The sequence below is a fragment of the Adiantum capillus-veneris genome, chromosome 21 (genome assembly GCF_014529385.1).
Source record: "Adiantum capillus-veneris isolate H3 chromosome 21, ASM1452938v2, whole genome shotgun sequence".
Taxonomy (NCBI): domain Eukaryota; kingdom Viridiplantae; phylum Streptophyta; class Polypodiopsida; order Polypodiales; family Pteridaceae; genus Adiantum; species Adiantum capillus-veneris.
Window position 1 is genome coordinate 72,658,313 of NC_140951.1, and position 23,195 is coordinate 72,681,507.

The following is a 23,195-nucleotide window of genomic DNA, read 5'->3' on the forward strand; positions in this document are numbered from 1 at the left end:
ATCTGCTCATCGCCTCCGCATAGAACAGAAAGAGAAAGGGGGCAAGAGGACAACCTTGTCTGACCGATCGTGTGAGCATGAAGCGCTCACCTCTACCTCCTGCCAAAAGCACCTGACTGTGGGCCTGTCTGTACAAAGCTGACACCCCTCTGATCCAAGCCTCTGAGAAGCCCATCCTGCGTGGCGTGCCCTCTAGAAAGTCCCAGTCAACTCTGTCGTATGCCTTCTCAAAATCGAGAAGAAGAATCACAAGGTCCTCCCCTCGGAGCCGTGCAAGGGCAGAAGCCTCCCAAAAAGTGAAGATGTTGTCAAGGATACTGCGTTCCTTGACAAAACCTGTCTGAGTCCCATGTATAAGGCTCTCCAAAAGTGGCTGAATCCTCAAACTCAGAGCCTTGGCAAGAATTTTGTAGGCTGAGTTGAGAATGGTGATGGGGCGCCACTGTCGAATCTCATCCAAGGAGCCACCCTCCTTTGGAATGAGGTAAATCAGGCCCTCACTCATGCTATCCGGCATCACTCCTGTGTGCAGAATGTATTGAAAGGCACTACAAAGATCTGGGCCAAGCAGGTCCCAGTACTCCAAGAAGAAGCTGAAAGCCAGCCCATCCTCACCTGGACAGCTACCACGAGGGAGGGCCCTAAGAGCTGTGTGCAGCTCTTCAAGCTGAAGAGGTAACTCAAGCCTCTGCCGCATCTCCTCAGTCACAAGACAAGGCATCTGTGCCCAAACCTGCTCCCTGCATGCATCCTGTCTCTCTGACTCGGGCTCAGCCGACAGTAGCTCACGGTAAAAGTCAGTAGCAACTGCACGCATATCCTCTGGCTCACAAACAACTGACCCATCTGGTCTCCTCAACTGATTGACCTTGGCATGCGAGTGCCGAGGTCCCACTGTCTCAAAAAAAGCACCTGTCACTCTGTCACCCACCTGAGTCCACTGAGATGCCTGTCGGTGAAAGGCAAACTCATGGCGCCTCTCCTCTGTGCAAGCAAGCTCTTGTCGAGCTTGCTGTAGCTGCTCCTCCAACCATGGACTGTCTGGATGCTGCTCCTGCATCCTCTGCAGTGAAGCAATGCCTCGTCTGAGACGCTGCTCCACCTCTCTCGCTGTAGCCCGTCGAGCCAAAAACTCCTGGAGAAAGAAGTGGCTAAGCTGAGCTAGGCCTGAGGCCACTCTGTCTGCAGGTGGAGCGTGGCTGTCCATGCCCTCTGTCCATAGAGCCTCGACCCTCTCTTTGAGTGCTGAGTCCAACAAGACCCGCTCTGGGATGCGAAGCATCGTGCTCCCACTCCTCTGCCTGTCTGTCACTGTGAGGATCACTGGTGCATGGTCCGAGAAGGATGTCCCTGCCAGGATGCCCACTGATCCCCCCAAGTCACTGAAGTGGTCACTAGTGTAGAAGCGATCTATGCGCGATAGATTCACTCCTCCCACTCTGCGGTCCGATCTAGAGAAGGCAAGACTCTCTGGAGGCCTCACAAAGCCAGAATGCTGCCATGTATCCGAGACCCTCAACGTCATACAAAACCTCTCCCAAGCTGCTAACTCGACTCCTGGCTGCCTCCGATCCTGTCAGAAGGGTCCTCCAACATGTTGAAGTCCCCTCCTACACACCACTGGTCAACCTGTGGCAAAGACTCAACAATCTGTGACCAAAACTCTGCACGAGCACTCGCCACATTGGGCGCATAAATGTTCAGGAAACCCACCAGGCTACCCTGAACCTGCATAGTAATCCATTGAGCCCTGCCTGGTACAATAATCCCTCTGCCCACAATGGCCTGCTGTAATGAGTCCGCAATAGTCATACATACCCCACCCTGGATGCCTCCAGGCCCAAAAGCAGCTGACCAAAAGGTATCATAGCGTCCATGCAAAATCTGACCACATCGCCGAATGCGGCTCTCAGACAAATGGTGCTCCTGAAGCATAAGGAGATCAATCTCTCCTCCCACAAGGCAACGCTGAAGCTCCTGACGCAATCGGCCCCGCTGTCGCTGAAACTGGGGCCCACCTAGTCCCTGCACGTTCCACGAGACGATCCTCATGGGGAGCGAGAGAGAACAGATGCTGCCGCAGCAGCAAGACGAGCTATCTTCGAAGCAGGCTTGGATGGGGAGTAATCCGCATCCTAGCGTCCTCTAGATAGGCTAGACTGCAGTGAGTGCCTGGTCCAAGCCCAAGTAGAGCGAGCCGTGCGTAAGGCCACCTCCTCTGTCCAGGAGTCCTCATGAATGAATACATAGCAAGGCAAAAACTGCGTATCAGCAAAAAGGTACACCACAATGTGTCTACATCCTGCTGAATCTGGGGGTGTCACCGCAAACTTGGCCAGTGGCCACAAAGTCTGCAGCAAATCTGTAACGCCAAGTTCTCCCATGTGGTGAGAGAACTCGAGAACCTGTGTATGCAACCATCCCACCACTGAGTCGAGGGACCACTCTGTCTCAGTCCTGCCACAGAGGGGGAAGGAGAAACCAACTGCTGAGTCCAAGGCCTCTGTCCCCCTAGCGGCGAGGAACAAAGCGTGGACTCTGAAGCAGGCTGCCTCGTGGTCTGCTGCGGAATCGCCAAGAAAACGAGTAAACCCGTAATCGAAGAAATCTCAGTGGCGTCGGAGGTCAAAGCTCGTCAAACCACGAGGGATAGCTGCAAGAGGAGAAGTCTGAATCTGCAGTGGGGGCCGCATGAAGGGTTGACCCTCTCTCGCTAGGCGACTCGTGGCGAAGGCGCTGCCAAGAGATCTCCTGGCCGCCGGCAAGGGTCCAGTCTCCTGAACCGACTGTGGTACTGAAGCAGGAGGAGGGGGAGAAGGGGCTGGGGGGCGGGGGAGAGGAGAAGCGGTGGGGCGGCAGAGACATGGGGGGGGGCGAGGTGGGGAGTGAGCGGGAGCAGAGGGCGGGGGAGGGCATGAGGAGGAGGAGGGGAGATCGGAAGGCGGAGCGGCTGGCGAGGGTGAAGCGGAGGTGGTGGCTGGCGTAGGGGGCTCCTCCTGCTCAAGAGGACCAAAGCGGTTCCCCGTGGAACCCACTGCTGCTGAGAGCACCTGGGGGCCACTTTGAGTGCCAGGCTGTCGCTGTGGCCCCTGGCGTCGACGGCCACGGGCCTGTTGCCACCCCTCCTCCGCTGGAGCCCCAGGCTCGGAGGGTGGCGCTGAATCTGTGCTCTGTGTCGTTGGCTGTGGCTGCGGCCCAGCCTTGGCAGGCTGGGGCTGAGGCTGGGGTGTGGGTCGTGGTCTCCTCCGTGGACAGGCCTTCGCTAGGTGGCCCATCTGTCTGCAAATGAAGCACTGGTTGGGGAGACCCGAGTACTCCACACTCTGTCTGAACCAACCCCCACTCACCCGAGGCAGAAGGATGACCTTCAGGAGCGTGTGGGTATCTCTGACCAAAACTCGAATTGAAGGGATGCCAGTCGCCTTGGCAGCTACTGATGCTACCGTATGAGGTGTCTCCAGGACAGTTCCGATGGCGGAGCCAATCCTGGAGAGAAGTGGAAGGTACTCCCTCCGTAAACCGGAAAGCAGACTGAGATGGGGATGTTCGCCTCCTCTACTAGCACATCCGAAGACGGGTCAAAACCATGTCGCCACTGTCGAAAGTGGGTGCGTGATGCTCGGATGGCCAATGGACTCATAGCTATGACCTTGGAGGCCATCTCGGAAGTCTCGAACTCAATCTGGTAGTACCCCCGTTCGAGAATCTGGACATCCAAGATCTTGCCCACCTCTGCGAGGAGGCGGGCCTGGAGAAGGTCACGCAACTCTCCTCTGTTGGGACGAGTGCCGAGAACCTTGCAGATGACAGAAGTCGCATGCAAGCGTTCTACCTCTGTGGCAAGGCTCGCTTGCTCTGCTGGCGTAAGAGCAAGTCGAATGGTGGGCTGAGCGGGGTCGGGCGAGAGGCTTCAGGCGAGTCCCTCTGAGGTGAAGCTGGAGCCTCCATCTGTGTCTACTGCTGAGTCGAAGAAGCGGGCGGCGAAGAAGAAACCTGCAAACAAGTCAGCCAGGCACTTTTCCGAAGAGAAAGTACTGCCGAGCCAGGTGCAGAGGCCTTCGGAGCGAAGAGGGGGGGGGGGGGGGGGGGGGGGGGGGGGGGGGGGGGGGGGGTGGGGGGGGGGGGGGGGGGGGGGGGGGTGATGAGGAGACAGCGAGGGCGAAGAGGGCAGCCGTGCAATGTGCGGGTGCACAAGCAGCAGCGAGCGGGGGGGATGGAGCGGAAAAGGCAGAGCGAGAGGAGGGCAGCGGGCTGCGGCAGCTAATGGGGCAGCACGCGCAGATAGGGGGGGGCAGCGGGTGGGTTGAGAGGCAGTGCGCAGGGCTGAAGGGGGTGGGGGGGCAGCGAAGGGGCAGCGGGGGGAGGGAGGGGGGGGGAGGAGAGCGATGGCGCAACAGCAAGGGGGGGGGGGGGGGGGGGGGTGGGGGGGGGGGCGAGCAGCAGTAGCGGGCCTGATAATATTTCTGGGAACTCTTTCTTTTTCTAATTTCATTGTGAGAGGTTTGTTGGGTTCTCTGAGTCAAGATCTCATCAGTGGGGTAAGTCAAATTTCCTGAATGTATCGCAAAAACCCCGTTTCACATGACCCATCAATTCTTCAAAAGAATTCAACTTCTGCTTCAAGCAGCAGGCTGGGATCTATGTAGGAAGTCTGCAAAAAAGCCGCTCAATCTGTTCCTTAAACAAGACCTTTGTAAATGAAGAGGCTGGTAGAAAAGAGTTCCAAAATCTCTTGCAATAAGCGTCCAAAGAATCTCCCTTGGTGCAAACTTGTTCGAATTTTATTTTGCCCAAATCTTCAGTCTTTACTACAATTCCTGCATCGGATCTTCAACTTTTCTTTGCCTTCCCATTGAGAGGTGTCATCTCTGTCAGATTCTTCACCAGAACCCATGTGTAATCTGGGATTCTTAATGGCTTTATGCCCTGTAAGACCCAGCGATGAAGACGGGAGCGTGTTCGATGCGCGATGTATGAAGGTTGGGAGTGCCTAATAAGTCCGAGGTCGTCGTGACACGAAGATTCTCAAAAGCTGCGTGCGTTGCAAAAAGAATCGAATCCTTCGTAGAAGAAGAATCTTTCTATGCTCTGATACCACTGTAACAAACTTGGACACCCCAAGTCAAGATTCTACAACGACACAAGAGAGATTCGCTTCAAAACAGTTAAACACAATTCACACTCGAGTCGACACGGCCCGGCTTAGTTCCGTGCCTAGAGGTATTGGCCCCAAAGACTGGCGCCCCTTTCGGTATTTCTTTTTGTATTTATTTGTGTTCAAAGTACAAGAGAGTGGGTAGGTATTCACTCTCAGACTCTGCGTCCAGATGCCCCGAGAAGTGAGGCCCTGCCCACTTATTTAGTGCTACAAGGACAAGGGATGTCCAAAGCAAAGCCCCAAAATGAAAAGCTTAAAAGCTTTTTAAAAAAAAATAAAGCAATTCATCCAAAAGCTGCCACTTATGTTCAGCCATCGTAAATCTAGGAATTCCGTACGCATGTCAGCTCAAAAAGCAGAGAGTCCGTACTGTGTCCGTACTGCTTGCCATGTCAGCTCGTTTTGCGGCGGATTTTCCGTTGGCTGCCACGTCAGCCCGTCGGCGCATTTTCAGCAGCAGGGTGTCCCCACGGGCCACGTCACTTGTTTGTGACAGGATGTCACAAATTGTTGACGTGTCAAGTCAGTGAAGAACAGAGCCAACCTTGAGATCACGGCCGAGGGGCCTAAACCCTAAGAAGAACAAGCAACAACAGGAGAAGAAGTCCTACTAACTTATTGAACCCCGATCCGATGGGGCCCAAGTGACATAAAGGCATATAAATAAAGTAGGACCCACACACACACAAAACATTGCGTGGAGCTGATGGCGTGGCAGCAACTGTACGGATGTACACAATCTGTAGTGACATGATGACGTGGTAGACTGTACGGATTTCCGTGTTTTGCGCTGACTGTTGAAGTGGCAGCTGTACGGATTTCTGTGATTTATGCTGGTAGCTTTTGAGCTCCTGCTTATGAACCAATTGCTTTTGAGTTTGAAGCTTTTCATGTAAACTGCTTTTGGGCCTAGGGCCTTCAAATATGAGGCCATGGGCTCATTCTTTGGCATGTTTCCTGGAGAAGGTGCAGAGTCTGGAGTACCGGCTTGTACTGTGTTGATGCAATATAAAGAAATACTGAAAGGGGCGCCAAGGTTTGGGGCCAATACTCTCTGGGGTGGAATTCCGCCACTTCGTGTCGTGTGTCGTCTCTCTCTTTCAGTTCAGTTGTTATTGAAGTGCTAAAATCTGGGTCTGTCAGCAGGTTTTCGGTTTTTCGGACAGTTGCCAATTCAGATGTCTACACAATATTTGAGTTGAATTTCTTTCTAGGTGTTAGGGCCCTTGGCCTGGTCCTTCAAAGTTGGTAGGGTTAGGATTTCCAACCAAAATCCTAACCTTCAGTCTTCAGTTTTGGGGTTTTAACTTTTAGGCCACTCAGCCATCTTTTGCAAGTTGATCAGATCTACCACGTCGCCAAGTTGTAACAGGTCTGTTGGAATAGCTTTTAAACGTGCGCTCTTCACAAGAGAATTACTAATCACATCATGTATACTGCCAGAATCAAAGAAGGTCACAACGCATTGACCATTCACATGACCATAACACTTAATGAAGGACCCATTTGGATGATGATTAGAAACTTGGGGCGCACTACTTGACTCTTATGGCACTAAGAGAAGATGTGGGTTCTATGGTTCTTTCTTAGGTGATTCATTAAGACAATCTCTTTTCATGTGACCTTTGTTTGGATGGTCGAGACCCTGTTTACTTTGTGGAATCCTCAGGCAGCTTTCTCATTTGGTGATGTTCACTTTTCATGTGACCTTTATTTTCTCATTTGGTGATTTTCACTTTTCACTTTTCTTATGAGAGATTGTCTTAAGGTTCAGGTATGGAGACAGGTTGGTCAGAGGAATGCTCGATCTTCATAGCCTCGTCAGTCTCAGGAGAGTTCAGTTCAGTATAAGGTTCCAGATGGCGAGGGTCAGAGTCAGCAGCACTCTAGTGAGAGTGGTGCATATCTGTGATAAGAGACAGAGATAACCACGGAGACAAAGGCAGGCTCAGCCCGTCCTGGTCCTCCAGATATGAGATAGCTTGAGGAGAGACCAGAGATTTTACCAGAGTTGGACCAGTAGCCCTGGAAGTGGCCAGGGAAGCAAGAAAATCGTTTCACTCTCGAGGCTACACCAGGAGGACAGCAGATAGAGAAGCCTTCCTTAGAGGAGGGACGTTTTAAGCATTCTGTTGGTTTTGCTTGTACATCACATGTTCCTTCGTCCATGTGACTGCACAGCCAATTTTATGCTTCAGGCCCCCGGAGATCACATGATCACCTGAAGCATCCTTGAGGGATGGAGCCTTTGTGCATTGATGTGCTTCTTCATGATATATTGACGCGCTGCTGGCCTAGATCCTATATTCCTTGGTCCAGAGGGGCCACCCACGAGACATCATAGATTCCAGACGAGAGAGAAGAGAGAGAGAGAGAGAGAGAGAGAGAGAGAGAGAGAGAGAGAGATTTTATTGCTTTTTGCAGTCACACATGCCCCAAGATATGATGAGATAGCAAGTCGATTCAAGTAGAAGGGGCAGCCAAGACAAAAATCCCAGTGTATAATCACACATCTTTCAGGTTCCACTTCGGAAATTTTTTTCCAGAGTTTTTTTTTGCAGCTCTGAGAAGCGAATCCTGGTACCACAATAGATGAGATGAAATCAGTCCAAGAGGAGAAATGAAGATCAAATAAATCCTGGTTGCCTCATTGGCAATAAATGTATTTTTACATGCTTGTGCTCCATGGCTGACATTTATAGCTTTTCCTGGTAGCTAGTGAGACTCTCTCTCTCTCTCTCTCTCTCTGTGGAACGTTTCTATGACTTCCCTCTCTTCCCCCCCCCCCCCCCCCCCCCCCCCCCCCCCCCCCCCCCCCCCCACACACACACACACACACACACACACACAAACGCTTAATTTAGACCGTCTCCCAATAATGGGTTTCACTGCCCTAAAGGTACCTGAATTGGAGGTTGGGAAGTAGTGTTCAATGAATGTTTTTTTTTTTGGCTGAAGTCACTGTTCGAATGTTTTGTGTTCCGTCCGATGTATTCTTCAAGAACTTCTGCATGGGCGGATGTTAGATGCTCTTCTTGTGGTCAATATGCACTAGTGCAAGTTACACGTGGAGGTTGTGTGTCCTGATCGCCTTGCATATTCATGTGTACAAGTTTTTGCTTCTTAATTGTCATCTTACTTATATATCTATTTTTCCTTGCAAGTGACCATTTTGAAGCATTTTATAATTTGTATGCAAATGGAATTGCATATGGTGCCCTAGAAGCCTTATGGATTCTAGAGCCAAAATGGGGATTAGATTTTGTAGGTTCCATCTCACCTTGTGCTTATTGTATTCGCAATGAATAAATGATTCGTCACCAATAACAACTCTTGCATCAATGTGTAGTTGTACGAGCACATTCTAGCTTGGGACTCTGAAAGTAATTTGAGGCTGAAGTACAACTATCCCTTTGAATAAAAGAGCTTGTATCCCTAAAGTGCATCACCTCTCTGGTGATTGAATATGTCAAAAAGCTGTAAAGGTCTTAGGTCATCATAGGATAATTCTCAAACTAAGTTGCTTACTATGATGAGAGGTCTTACAAGCGTATTTTCTTACAAGCTTTACCCAAACAATGAAGTTTGCCGGTCAACCATTGAATGTATGATGTAAGGACATGGGCACATGGCTTTTTAAATTGATAGCTCTTTGCCATGAATCCAATCCATTTATATGTGGTTGTGGTTTATCTTGAATAAAAGTATAGCATTGTTTTATTGAAAGGATGAATACCATGGAAAATCCTATCAAACAGTCTCTTTGACACAATGAGCTTTTTTTTAAAAAAAACACTTCATTAGGTGAGCTTAGCAGTGATGACTTTGTAGTAAGAAAGTAGATAAGGGAAAGGCTTGACGACGAGGGGTGATATGAAAGTTTTATGTGATGTGGACCATAAAGCTTGGCTCACGCACAAATGGACACATGCATTATGGAAACACTTTTTTAGATTTACACCTTTGTCTTTTCCCTGGAAATGGGCTCAGGAGCATACGTGCACTAGGTTGAGAGATTGCAAATGCTTATGAATAGTCGTTGCAAAGAAAAAGCTGGAATAACCAACGGCAAATCTATACTTCGTTGATAAATTTTTCAAGCATTGATGACATGTATCAAACTACACACTTCTCCCCTTATGCACTTGCTTGCCACAAGATTTACATTTTGATCGTCGGGGTTAGGGACAATTGGGGACAAACAATAATGTGAAGTCCAACCACCTTTCAAGGTAGCTTACATGATTGAAAGCTGAATAACACTAGCGATAAACTAATCATATTTTATATATAGCTATGATATTCTATGAAAGATTACAATTTTTTTTCATATAATAGGCACAATACAAATCCTACAAATAAGATAAGTCTGATAATTTTATTCACCACAATTCAAAGAAGTGTAAAAGGTTGGCTATGATATATCATCAAAGATTAAAATAGTTCATATAATAGCTAGAATACCAAATCCTACAATAAGATGAGTGTTAATTTTCTTCGTTTCAAATCATACAAGTGAGAGGATAATAAGTGTTTCTTTATACAAGTTGTAAATAGGGACGAGTTGTAGCGGGGAGTGAGTTATGTGTCATTCATCGCCAATTGTGTAAAGGATGTGAGTATATTTTTGGTAAGGAAAAGTTGGAGGAGTGTAAGTTTTACAACTTTAAGGTTGTGATTCAAAAAACACAATTTTATATTACAAGCACCAAAAGAAATTGCTGTATTTGCTGTATTACAAGCTCAAAAAGAAATAGGGACTTTCTAGTAACTATCAAGAGAAAATTTCAAAGAGTCTTCTCAAAAAGTATATTGTGTGGAGGGAAAATGCTAACCTTTTAGGACGTGTCAAAGACAGTCTTTTTCTATGAACTCAATGTAGTTCCTTCCTTTGCTTCATTGACAAATATCTATTTTTCTAACACTCGAGGTTTTTGGTAGTCCTTGGGTAGATAGGTTTGCATAACCTTTGTCTCTCAAGGAAGTGAAGGCTTGTGAAGAGAAAGAATAATCAATGCGGAGCAGCTTGCAAGATAAGTGAAGGCTCTGAAATCCAAAGGTATCAAAACATCTAATTCATGGCTCTAGATTCCTAGCATACATTAATAAAATAGACCTCTACAAGGTAGCAACAAGTTTATCTCAAGGCCCAAGAGTTCTACTTATTTAAATAAACTTAGTTTAAACTATCATTCTTAAACAACTAGTTAAGTTTTGTTGATGGTCTTTCTTACAAAGATTTGTTAATGGAATATGAGTGTAATGTTCTTTCCTATTTTATGTAATATGAATATAATGCTCAATCTATGTTTTTGAATATATTGCAGGAGGTTTTACTATTGCTTAAGAATTGTCGTTTTTCATGTTTAACATAGGAGAGACATATTGAAAACACTTGAAATGCCTTTGGACTATGGAATTCAAGAGAGACATGGCCTACATAACGAGGTACTACTTGCGTAGCCTTGTCATACTAGTTGTGGAGAGCGAAGAATCTTTTGCCAATGATACAAAGAAAGAATCCTTTTATTGAAGTAGCACTAAATAAATTTACTTTAACCATATTCACCACCGTTGGCATTTCCTTTCTTGAAAAGGGTTACGTTTCTTGACATCTCTCATGCCGTTGGTTGTATTAAGAGTAACTCTCATCAAGCTCTTTTTGTAGTAGGAAAGTAGACTAAATGAGTGGCCGCCAAAAACATTGGTGTTTTTGTGTTCCCATATTGCCCATAGGTAGCTATTTCTTGCCGACAACCATAACAATAGGTATTGTCCTTTGGATTCACCCAAGATGTTCTCCCTCCATGTGAATGGTTGTGGGTGAGCACTTGAGCTGACTCATACAAATAGTCCAATATAGTTGTGAAATGATATTGTAGTTGGCAAATGCAAGGGAATATGATCCAAAGAAAAGATGGACCGAGCGGGGGGGGGGGTGGGGGTTGTTGTTAACCCGATAGGAGACGAAATGCACAAGCATGCACTCCTAGGAAAGGGCAGGGGGACTATGAGCAAAATACCATTTAGTGCTAGGTGTTGGAATTAGGGTTGTAGAAAAACACACAGAGCTTTGAGAAGATGAAGGAAGCTCAAGGCACACAACGGAGAGTGTATTACTTAGTGTGCAATGGAAAGATTAGATAGCCCTAGTGTGATGGGAGTATACAAAATGCACGGGGTAAAAAACCTCCTAGTGAGGGAAAAAATTCCCCGATAGTCCTAAGTGTGTTTAGACGCATCACTACCACATGTATATGGTAACAATCTCCCATGGGAATGATGTGGTAAACGAGAGCTAGCACATAAGAGTATAGGGAAGTGCCATGCCCCGAGGACATGATCAGTCCACAAAGGGGAGTAAGCCCAAAGCTTTGCAAAAAGCTTCAAAATTCTCACGAGACAATGCCTTTGTAAAAAGATGTAAATAGAGATAGTTGGAATGTTCGAATTAGGGTTGCAAGAAAACACACATAGCTTGGAGAAGACGAAGGAAGCTCAAGGCACACAATAGAGAGTGTTTTACTTAGTGTGGAATGGAAAGATAGATAGCCCTATAGTGATGGGCATATACCTCCTAAAGAGGGGAAAAGGGTCCCGTCGGTCCTAGTGTGTTTACACACATCACTACCACATGTATATGGTAACATGGGCTTGTATATGCATGCTTGCTATTCTTGTAGTTAGTGGTTTAGCTAACATGTGGATGAATGAATTGTAGATTTGGAGCTGAAGGAGGTTTGCAGAGTAGTCTCATATTTTGTCAGTTATTGTCACAGTTGCCATACAATAATTTAGTTTGTAGATAGCTTAGCCTTGAGTAGTTTAGAAATTATGCTCATTGGAAGCACCCGTTGAAATTAACATGTTTGTTAAGAGGGGCCTAAAATTGGCACAAGTTACTTTAATAAAATTATCAAATATTCAAATACAAAGAGACTTGTGCAGTGCACTTTGGGGGCTAAGATTAGGCCATTCTATTGAAGATTCTTTCTTCTCCCTCAACTCTATGCATTTAAACTTTGCATCTTGTTAACATTTTGCTAATAATCCTTTTCTAGTATGTTGTCATATTTGATTGATTGTGTGTGTGTAAGGTTGGGTCTAGCATGTCTATAGTAGCTGATTTGGAAATCTTGAAAGTGATGCTTGATTATGTGTAAAGTTTCCATGGTGTTTCTCCCCTCCAATTTGACAACACAATAACCAAATTTTAATTAATGTAAAAGAGAGTAGATTGGTCTTATATCCCACAACTAGGTAGAAATGGAACAAATTTCTCGTTGAACATATATTAGAATTGAGTGAAGCGTCTAAAAACCTTAAACTTGTTGTATGAGTGGATGTATCATGCGTGCTTTGAGTACTAATAAATGTAAGTCACTTAGATTGTGACCACTAAAGATGGAGCATTCTTCTGAAGTCAAGCATCATTGGCACCATTGACCTTTAAATTTCGCAAATTGTATAGTTTTTTTCGTTTAGTTTATTTTGTGCAAGGCCGCTCACATTTTTACTCGTTAAAATCGAACAAACTACCCAAAACCATGTGAAATGTCTGTCAAAAACAACCCTCGAGAGTCGAACTGAGCAAGTGTTGAATGAATGGAACGAGGAGATTTGATAGGATGACGTGTAGAGCCGGATAATGGAATTCTCAATGGGCGGCGGGCGAGCAAGTGTGAGTGGGGGTGAGCATTGGGTGAGGGTGAGACAGTGTTCGGGAAAAGTGTGCCTCAGCTTAGCCTTGGGCCGATATAATAATCAAAACAACCAGTTGAAAGGAGGGGGAGAAGGAGGCAATCCGCTTGGAAAATGTAAGAAAATAGAGTTAAATTATAAAAAATGCTAGTTATTATTATTATTTTTTAAAACCATAAATGGCGAGAGCAGAATTATATTAAAGAAGAAGCGCAATTACAAAGGACTACCACAAGGGTATAATTACAAAGGACTACCACAATGCTGGTTATTTTGAAAAACTTCCTCTTTAATCTACTTTAAAGGGAATTTTGTACGTTTGTGAAATTGATTTTCCTCAAACATTGGGGTGAGATAAAAAAATGTGACTGGCTTAGGGAGGACGTGGGGAGAATGGGAACAGTCGCTAAATAAAAGATAAAAAAGGTCGGAAAGTGGATGGATGATGGAAGTGACTGGTGAGGGCGGGGGGGCCTGTGCCTGCGCAAAGGGAAACGAAAGGGACACAAACACATGGACGTACTGACAGCCGGCGCATGGAGTTGGAGACTGTTGGGCCCCTTGCCCATCTTGTACGATATACAGAGGCAGAGGCTAGAGCGATCGCCGATGGCCCGCCGATGGGTGATGAGTCGCACTTGTGAGAGAGTATGCGCAGACTCCAGACTCCAGAGAGAGAGAGTTTGGCAAACGGCACCCACCCACCGTGACCCACGAGTACCCACCTGTGTACTAGCAAAGTTGCCAGCTAGAAGAAGAGCTTATCTCTCTCTCTCTCTCTCTCTCTCGCTCACACACACACACACACACAGAGTCTCTCTCTCTCTCTCTCTCTCTCTCTCTCTACGCTGTCATTATATCTCAAGTTGTCGCCTGTCATGATCCATCCAGGAGACGAGTGGAATGGAGTGAAGAAGGGGCGTCCCTTCCCCTTCCCTTCTTCCCCAACTAACGTTGACAAGCCTCCGTTCCGTCCAATGTCTCCATCATCACCTCTACTCTCTCTCTTCATGCACTGCAGTCTTCTCACCGCCAAACACGCAACTACTTTCCTACTTCCCGTTCCCAGGATCCCACGAGGACTACACCTTTCACGGAGGGGAGATCTACGGTTCCAAATCGTTGTTCATCATGGACCGTCCGATTGGATTGGGAGGGAGAGGCTTGGCCTCATCACCTCCCCCATCATGGACCATATTCTTACCATTACACTACTGCACACGTCTTGTTATGTGAGAACAAATGTAGCATTATTTTAAGTAGTCTCGGCACAGCAGCGAACTTAATTCACACCGAGTTTACACCAAGGTTCCCATTTAGTTCACACCACCAAACTGCCATGCACATACCTTGGAGAGTTCACGTGCAAGTTCACATTTGCCCGAGTTTACATTTAGTTCACATTTGAGATCAACATTTGTGGTCTTCACCGATACGCGATGCTGCTTTTCAACCATGGATCCCCTCAAAATAAAATTGAGGTGTCATTGAGTGACCAAGGGGGAGTCATTACTAATTGACACCACAATTTTTTTTATAGAGAGTACAAGAACTTTGAAACACACTCACACACCCTATGTACATCGGCCTCACAGGTAGGGAGAGAAGTATCCCACACACACACACACCCACACACCCACGTATGGGGATAGTCCTTAAAGATTTAGATCATGTCTTCAGGTCGCCAAGGGGGGTTTGAACCCAAGACCTTAGACACATAGGCTATGACTCTACCAACTGAGCTAGCACCCGTTGACAATTGACACCACAATTTTAGAGGGGATCTATGGTTGGAAGTCGACATTGCATGTTGGCGAAAATCACAACCATTGATTACCAATTAGAACTTGATGTAAACTAAGTGTAAACTCGGCCAAACGTGAACTCATTGTCATGAACTAGATATGAACTCCACACTCTATGTGCATTGCATTATGGTGGTGTGAATTTGTTGTGAACTCAGTGTAAACTCGATGTAAACTAAGTGTTAACTCGGCCAAACGTGAACCATCGTCGTGAACTCTACATATGAACTCCACAATCTATGTGCACTGCAGTATGGTGGTGTGAATTGGATGTGAACTCAGCGTAAATTCGATGTGAACTAAGATCGCAGAGAGACCAAACTACTCAATATAACACTACCATTTTTCTCCATAACGAAACGCGTGCACAAGCATAGTCATAAGATATTTGCCTCTCATGACGAGAAGGCCGTGAAGTCAAACCCCATCCAACCCATATTTTTTCTCCCAATTGGATCAAATATTCCATGATCAACAAAGATCTAAGACCCTAGATTCCCTCCAAGAAAGGAGGTGTCAAATAGTGCCAACAAGGAGGAGGCTAAATGTGTAACAATTACTCCCCCTCGTGTGGGACACTGGGACCCCTCCAGGCATGCTCACTTGCCCTGCTTAAAAACGACCATTTTCTTAACCTTGGTCAAACTAGCAAGACAATCAAGATTTCTACCAACTCTAATTACAATTAGTGGGAAATTGTGGGATATATGAGGCAACTTAACTACTACTTACAAGTTACCTTCCTCTTTCATCGCAAACATTTCTTTAGAGGTTCGCTAGAAATTTGAAACTTCAACATCCCACATACAAAAGGGTTCCCTTTTCCATATAAAGAGGCCCTAGTCTAAATGTAATCAAACTCAACGCTTTGACAGAGAGCATGATGTTCTTAACAACTACACTAGCACTAGTGGGGTTCACGAGAAATGTGTCTCACCTTACAATCGTGTCGTAGAAGATCCAATAATGTCGAAATGGATCAATAAGAAAAGGAAATATTCTAGAATAAAATAGTGTGAAACAATAGCTCGAATTTCTAAAATCTTTTCTTTCGAAAAGGATAGATAGAAACTATGTATGGTTTAAAAAATGTTTTATCTTGAACACTTCCTAGTGTTACCATAACATGTGCTAGTGATCTGTGTGAACACACTTAGGACCGTCGGGGTATTTTTCCCTCACTAGGAGGTTTTTTACTCCATGCATTGTATATATGCCCATCACTCTACGGCTATCTAATCTTTTCATTGCACACTAAGACACTGCCAGTTGTGTGCCTTGAGCTTTATTCATCTTCTCCAAGTTGTGTGTGTTTTCCTGCAACCCTTATTCCAAGAATTGGTATCAGAGCACGTTGCGTCCTCCTGGGCTTAGTCACCAGTAGTCCCAGCACGTGTCTGCTCACTATCTTCGATTTTTGCTCACTTTCTCCGATTTTTGGTTCAAGCTCATTTTGCCCTCCGTTTCCACTCCAGACAGTACTGTGCGTAGGCTATTTTGTCATTTTGTGCAGAATTTTTGTCAGTGTCATTTTTTGCATAATAACAGGTCCCTTAAAGTCTTCTACGGTTTGTGCTATATAGCAAGTATTGTTCTTGCTTCATTTCTCCTCTTTTGGGCAGTTTTCACTTCAGGGGCAAGCATTCGTCACGGCCGACAACAACACAGATGCATTCAAGATGTTTGATGTTGAGGACAGATTGGATGGGTACAATTATTCTATGTGGGCTTACATGATGCAACATGTCCTTGTGTCAAAGGGCGTTTGGAACATTGTGCAAGGCATTGATGTATGTGTTGGTTTTGAGGATGTAGGCAATGTTGAGGATGTTGCAGGTTTTGATGGCAGGGTTGCTATTGCCAAAGTTGTTCTACCTATGGCTCAACAAGCTCATTGGGATGTCAAAGATTCACAAGCTCATGCATTGATTGCGTTATCTGTGAAGCTGTTGCGGGAGTGAATAACACTACCCATAAAGTGCATGCAACACAACCTAGATCAAGTAAATGTCAATCGAGGACAAGATGACACTATAGGCGCATGGAGGCAATCTCTTTAGCTTGTCAGGCTGAGACCATCCCACGCAGACAACACTCTGTAAGCCTAACTAAACCACAATCTAGAATCTCACTGCTCTCAGCTACATCACCAGCCCACATGCATACAAATGGAAGGAAACTCACCAAACCTTGCCAGAATTGTACGAAACTTAAAGAACACCATCCCCTCACTAGGATACACCTGTCCCAAAGCCTCTACACTCAAAACCCTCACTCTAGACCCATATGCAGAAACATGTATGAAGACAAAGCCGGATTTTGGAAGTGCCCGAAACTGAAGTTTATGAGTACTTATCTTATGTCGCCACGATTCTAATGACTAGTCGTACGCCAAAAAAAACATCGTTTGATATACCTACGACTGCAAATAGCTCGTAGATGAGCAAGCGTGTTGCTCCGTTTAGCGAGGAATGCTTGCCGTTGTCACATAGCTCTTGCCGAGGCTAGCGCGATGGTGTTGTTGGATCTCCAATGCAAGGAGCGAGCGGGGAGTAGCGCCAGGATGAAGCTCACTCTCTCTCTCTCTCTCACATAGTCGACGGCAGCTTAAAACTTAATTATGACAAAAGTTCTCCTTACAAAATGACCTAGGTACCTTATATACTAAGGCTACCATAGGTTAGTCCTAAAGTAGAGTTCAAAGAGTCAAATGGCTTTTGTATTTATAATCTTGAAGTGTCATTCTACCTAAGCTTCTACAACTAGACTACCTATTTATTACAAATGATGTTTATAACCATAATCCTGTGCATTTCGTAACTCTCATAAAATAAGGCTTTGTTGAGTTATGTTGTGTTGTTGACCCACGGGTCAACAAAAGCGCACTATTACTCCTCACATTCGTAATTTGCAAAACAAGCTTGGGATATTATGGCTAGTCTTTATGCAAGTCGCAATGAGGCAAAAATTGTATTACTTCGTAAAGGCTAGAGTCTAAGATTATGCATGAGGAAAATGACATGGTCACTTTCCTTGCTGGTGTCAAGGATATCAATGAGCAACTTATCTTTGTAGGCGAAGTCACTTTAGAAGAATATTTTGTATGTATCTGCACTTGGTAGACTTGGACTTGTAGCAAATTTTTGGTTGCATGACATATGTACAACACATGATCTCAGTTTCGGTGATGAAATTGTTGCATTTGGCATTTATGTCGTGGGCTTTATAAGCTCACTTTGTATGACAAGTGTGGACAAAGTTTTGCAAATGCAGTTACAGATTCAAGGTCCGTTTCAGATGCAAAATTGTGGCATGCCAGTTTACAACGTTTGCATAAATCTGATATGGTTGCTTCTTTGCCGCCTCTTGAAGCACTTGTCAAACATATTTGTGAAGGCTGTATTTTGGGTAAAATGCAGCGTTCTAAGTTTCGAAAGGATGGTTCAGTTAGGGCCACATGCAGGTTGCAGCTTGTGCATAGTGATGTTTGTGGGCCCATGCAAACTCCGTCTTTGGGAAATTACTTGTATTTCGTGACTTTCATTGATGATTACTCCAGGCATGCATGGGTATTTCCGCTTAAAGCGAAGTCCGAAGTTTTTATGTGCTTCAAACAATTTCTGGCTATGGCTGAAAATGTCTCGAAATGTACTATGGACACCCTCCGTTCAAATCGAGGGGATCAGTATATGACTTATGAATTTAATGCATTTTTGGCTAGTCATGGGATAAAATACCATGTATAGTGCCTTATACGCCTTAGCAAAATGGTGTAGCTAAGAGGAAAAACATGTCACTTACGGAAATGGCACGATGTATGGTTAAAAGTCAAGCTTTGTCGCATTCTTTTTGGCTTGAGGCCATCATGTGTGCCACTTATGTACTTAACTGGTGTCCTACAAAAGCTTTGCAGTCCATTACTCCATATGAAGCATGGCATGATAGAAAGCCTTCTATTGAGCACATGCGTGTTTTCGGCTGTTTGGCATATGCTTTGGTGCCACAAACACAACGCAAAAAATTGGATGATAAGGCTGTCAAATGTATTTTTGTTGGTTATAGTGATGAAAGCAAAGGTTACAGGTTGTATCATCTGCAAAGTAATTGTATTCTGGTTTCACGGGATGTAGTGTTTGTGGAAGATTTTGTTCAGCCCTTGCTGTCATGTACTAGAGACAGTAATGTAAGCTCACATGGCATTTATGACACTTTGTTGCCTCGTTTCAGTGGTGGAAGTTCGAATGTAAATTCCAATGAGGCAAATGTACAGGCTATGGGGGTTTTCGAAAATGTTACAGAAGATCAGCCTATTACTGATGCAAATGTACATGATATACTAGATGAGGAAAGGGCTGAAAATGAGCAGGCCAAAATGGTTGGTGCATACATTGCATGACAGTAAATTGGATGCACCTTTGTCTAATCGTACTCATTTAGGCTCTGGCCATGCATCCTATGCATCAGATTGTTATGCTTTGGCTCTGACTAGCTTACATGATGTTGAGGAACCTCTGTCTTTTGATGAAGCACATAATTCAAAAAATTGGATGGTTGCCATGCAATCATAATATGATGTACTTAGAGAAAATGACACATGGAATTTATGTGATTTAACTCCTGGTGAAAAGGCCATTGGTACGAAGTGGGTTTACAAGTTGAAACACGAGCTGGATGGTGAGATCGATCGCCATAAGGCTCGGCTTGTTGCAAAGGGTTATGCACAACAAAAAGGCATAGATTATGAAGAGACTTTTGCTCCCACTTGTCGTATGACAACTGTGCGTTTTCTATGTGCATTTGCAGATAATTTTGGTTGGGATGTACATCAATCAAACATTGTTACTGCTTTCTTGAATGGTGACATATTTGAGGAAGTTTATGTAACACAGCCTCGTGGTTTTGTCAAGAAAGGACAAGAGGACAAAGTGTGCAGATGTAAGAAAGCTTTGTACGGGTTGAAGCAATCTCCTCTTGCTTGGTATGAGAAAGCTGACACTCATTTGGTCAAACGAGGCTTTTGTAACAATCCAACAAAAAGCACATTGTATGTAAAGCGTGAGGGTGATGTACTTCTCATTGTGGTTCTTTATGTAGATGATTTGCTGCACTTGACCAAATGAGAGACATATTGCTGAATTTAAGGCTGATTTGAATGCTACTTTCAAGATGAAAGATTTGGGACCGTTGTATCATTACTTGGGCATACAGTTTAAGAAGTGTGATGGTGGTATTGCCTTGTGTCAAAAAAGTTACATAGAGACATTGCTATGCAAGTTTGGACTTGAGGATTACAAACCTATTGCCACTCCCATGGAAATAGGTTTAAAATTGAGTCTTCATGATGCTGCTGTTCCTGCAAATGTCACTCTTTACCAAATTGCTGTTGGATGCCTCATTTATGTATGCAACACGAGGCTGCATATTCAGTTTGCAGTGTCACAGGTCACCAGATTTATACATAGCCCAGGGTCTAAGCATGGGCAAGCTGTCAAGAGGATTTTCCTCTACCATAGTGGCACTTTACATCTTGGCTTGTTTTATCCCAAGAGGGGATCATTGCTGCCAGACTTACATGCTTTTTCAGACTTAGATTGGGCTGGTTGTTTTGACACGCGAGTGTCCAGAAGTGGTTTTGTTTCATGCTTGGTAGTTCATGTATATCATGGTTGAGCAAGAAGCAACCTATTGTGGCCACTTCTAGTTGTGAGGCTGAGTACAGGGAAAACTTCACAGCCACGGTTGAGTGTGTATGGCTCAGACGCCTTATGGATGATTTGGGTGTTGGACATAACACTGCCAACACTATCTACACTGACAGTCAGAGCGCATTGGCAGTTGCGAGGAACCCAATTTTTCATGCTTACACAAAGCACATTGAGGTGCATTACCACTATTTCAGGGAGCGGCTCTTAGCAGGAGAGATCAGCTTGGCTTATGTGCCAACATAGGACAACCTTGCAGATCTTTTTACAAAGGCATTGTCTCGTGAGAAGCTCGAAGCTTTCCGTAAATCTTTGGGCTTACTCCCCTTTGTGGACTGATCATGTCTTGAACTCATGGCACTTCCCTTTACTCATGTGCCAGCTCTTGTTCACCGCATCACTCCATGGGGGATTTGTTACCATATACATGTGGTAGTGATGTGTGTGAACACACTAGGACCGCCGGGACATTTTTTCCCTCTTTAGGAGGTTTTTCCCCCCGTGCATTGTATATATGCCCATCACTCTAGGGCTATCTATCTTTCCATTGCACACTAAGTAATACACTCTCTATTGTGTACCTTGAGCTTCCTTCGTCTTCTCCAAGATGTGTGTGTTTTCTTGCAACCGTAATTCCAATAGTCCAACTATCTCTATTTACATCATGATGCTAAACCACACCATCATGGTGCTTTTTTAGACGTCCTAATTCAATCGCTCGAGAGGGTAGACAAAATCATAACATCCCTCCTGCCAAGGGTAAATAATGCTCATAAAAGAAATCAACTCGCCGGTGAATGATGAAAGGTGGAGAGAAGATCACAAAAGGCATCCAATGAGCATCTTGTCTAAAGTGACCTTTAAATGTCAATAGATATCCATTGTAAATTGTGCTAGTGCGAGCAGTGGTGGTTTCATGATCTAATATGGTTTCAGGTACAAATATTTCTTCTTGGTGATTAGTTCATCTTAGACTAAATGAGCTAGTAGGGATCCTTGGAATGGTCTCAATAAACTAATGTGAATTGCATTGTCTATGTAGTAGTATGAAGTAAAGTCAAACCTAAATGAAACATCATTGTTGACATGTGAAATGTGGTCCATAAAAGCGAGAAGCAAGTTTAACAAAAGCATTAGTATCAACACTTTGAATCCGACGCGTTTAGACCTTTAACATAACATAATCTTTTTTCTGGAAACATGATTCATGCGGTCTTTGTTTGCATGCTTAGTGTATTGTTCTAGTGTGCGTTTCTTGGTAGTACGGGCTTTAGCATAAATGGAATAAAAATCAGCAAGAAAATCATCATCAGTGGGAATAGAGAGCCAGGCGAGAAGCTTGTGTAGGTGGTGAACATACATATACACCATCAAAATGTGATTTCCTTGTGGCAGAATGAGTGGTGTTGTTATATGCAAATTGCAAAATGTATAAGTAATCATTCCACTTTTTCTATTGTGAGTGTACATATACTTTCAATAGATTAATAAATGATTGTACGATTAGTCACTTCAGTGTGTCCATTACATATGCTTTCAATAGATTAATTAATAATTGTACGATTAGTCACTTCAACGTGTCCATTAGATTCCAAATGAAAAGATGACATGAAATTAAGTGTGTGGCCACATTTTTGGAAAAAGGTGGTCCAAAACGCACTTCAAAATTTTGAATTTTGATTAAAAAATCATAACTATAGGTAAACAATGAGGTGGAAAAGTAGGTTTTGAATACAAGAGTGAAGCTTGATATGTAATGAGAGTCTTGTTACATGGAATGAAATATGCCTTTTTACTCAAACAATTAATCACTATCCCACCAAATCATATCATGCTTAGGTGTAGTAAGAGGAAAACCAATAATGAAATTTATTGAAGCCTGTTCCCAAAGTCTTTCAAGAATAAATAGTGGATGCAACATACCTGTTTTTGTTTTTTTAAATAGCAAAACTCACAATTGTGAGTGAATTATATTGAACAGCTCAAAAAATTACAAGGTCTTGTCATGCTCATGTTAAGCCATGACAACATCCAAGGACCATAATTACATCAGCTATTAGGGCAGCCACCCCTACCAACCTGCCCTCTCATCCTTGATACACAAGGTCCATAATCTTGTCATTTTGAGATCTTTTATTTACCGATGGCCAAGATTTGCCCCCATCCTAGGCATTCCATCTGTTGACAACAAGGCACAAGTAGTCCTAGACCAATCCTCCGAGTGTTGCTTGCACCTTAGTGTCCATATTAGCACTTTGCTTTCTTGTATAATTTCTGCGAAGCTTGCTACCTCAAAACCTCCTTCAAAAACACGGCGGTTCCTTGACAAGGAAGGAACAGACCTAATCTCTTACTTGTGGTAGACTTAATATTGTGACAAATGAAACAAAAATATACTATTTGATATCAATGTGCATAGTAGGCCAAAAGAAATCACAACACAAACTCTTGTAAATGGAACCAATAATCACGAGACAAAATGGTTGTGTAACGCAAAACTTTTCCTTGAGATACAAAAATTCCTTTTGAATATTGTACTTCAAAAATGAATGTGTAGCATGCTCATTCATGTATAGCCATGTAGTCTAAAAAATTGATATTATGCATATGCATAGGGAAATGATATACTTGAAATGATAGACATATCATTAAGCTTGGGGAGTTACAATAATAATAAGATGCCCATCACGTGGATTCAACATTAGGGAATGTTTTATTCTATATTATTTCACATTTTCACATACAGAATGATGTTGAAAAAATAATAATTTAAAGATTGAATAGGAAAAGGGTCCCTTTTATTGTAGAAAAATTTGTAGCTAACGGGTT

At 44.2% G+C, this 23,195-nt stretch overlaps 1 protein-coding gene across 1 annotated transcript in view; it reads left to right on the forward strand.

Annotated features, from left to right (window-relative positions):
* Positions 1 to 7,862, forward strand: part of LOC147431149 (mitochondrial-processing peptidase subunit alpha-like) — a 61,284-nt gene extending 53,422 nt beyond the window's left edge. The window contains exon 13 of the mRNA XM_086493802.1: positions 7,583 to 7,862. Within this exon, the coding sequence (XP_086349928.1) occupies positions 7,583 to 7,629 (47 nt within the window). The 3' untranslated portion in view covers positions 7,630 to 7,862. The remainder of the gene's footprint in view (positions 1 to 7,582) is intronic.
* Positions 7,863 to 23,195: the final 15,333 nt, after the last annotated feature.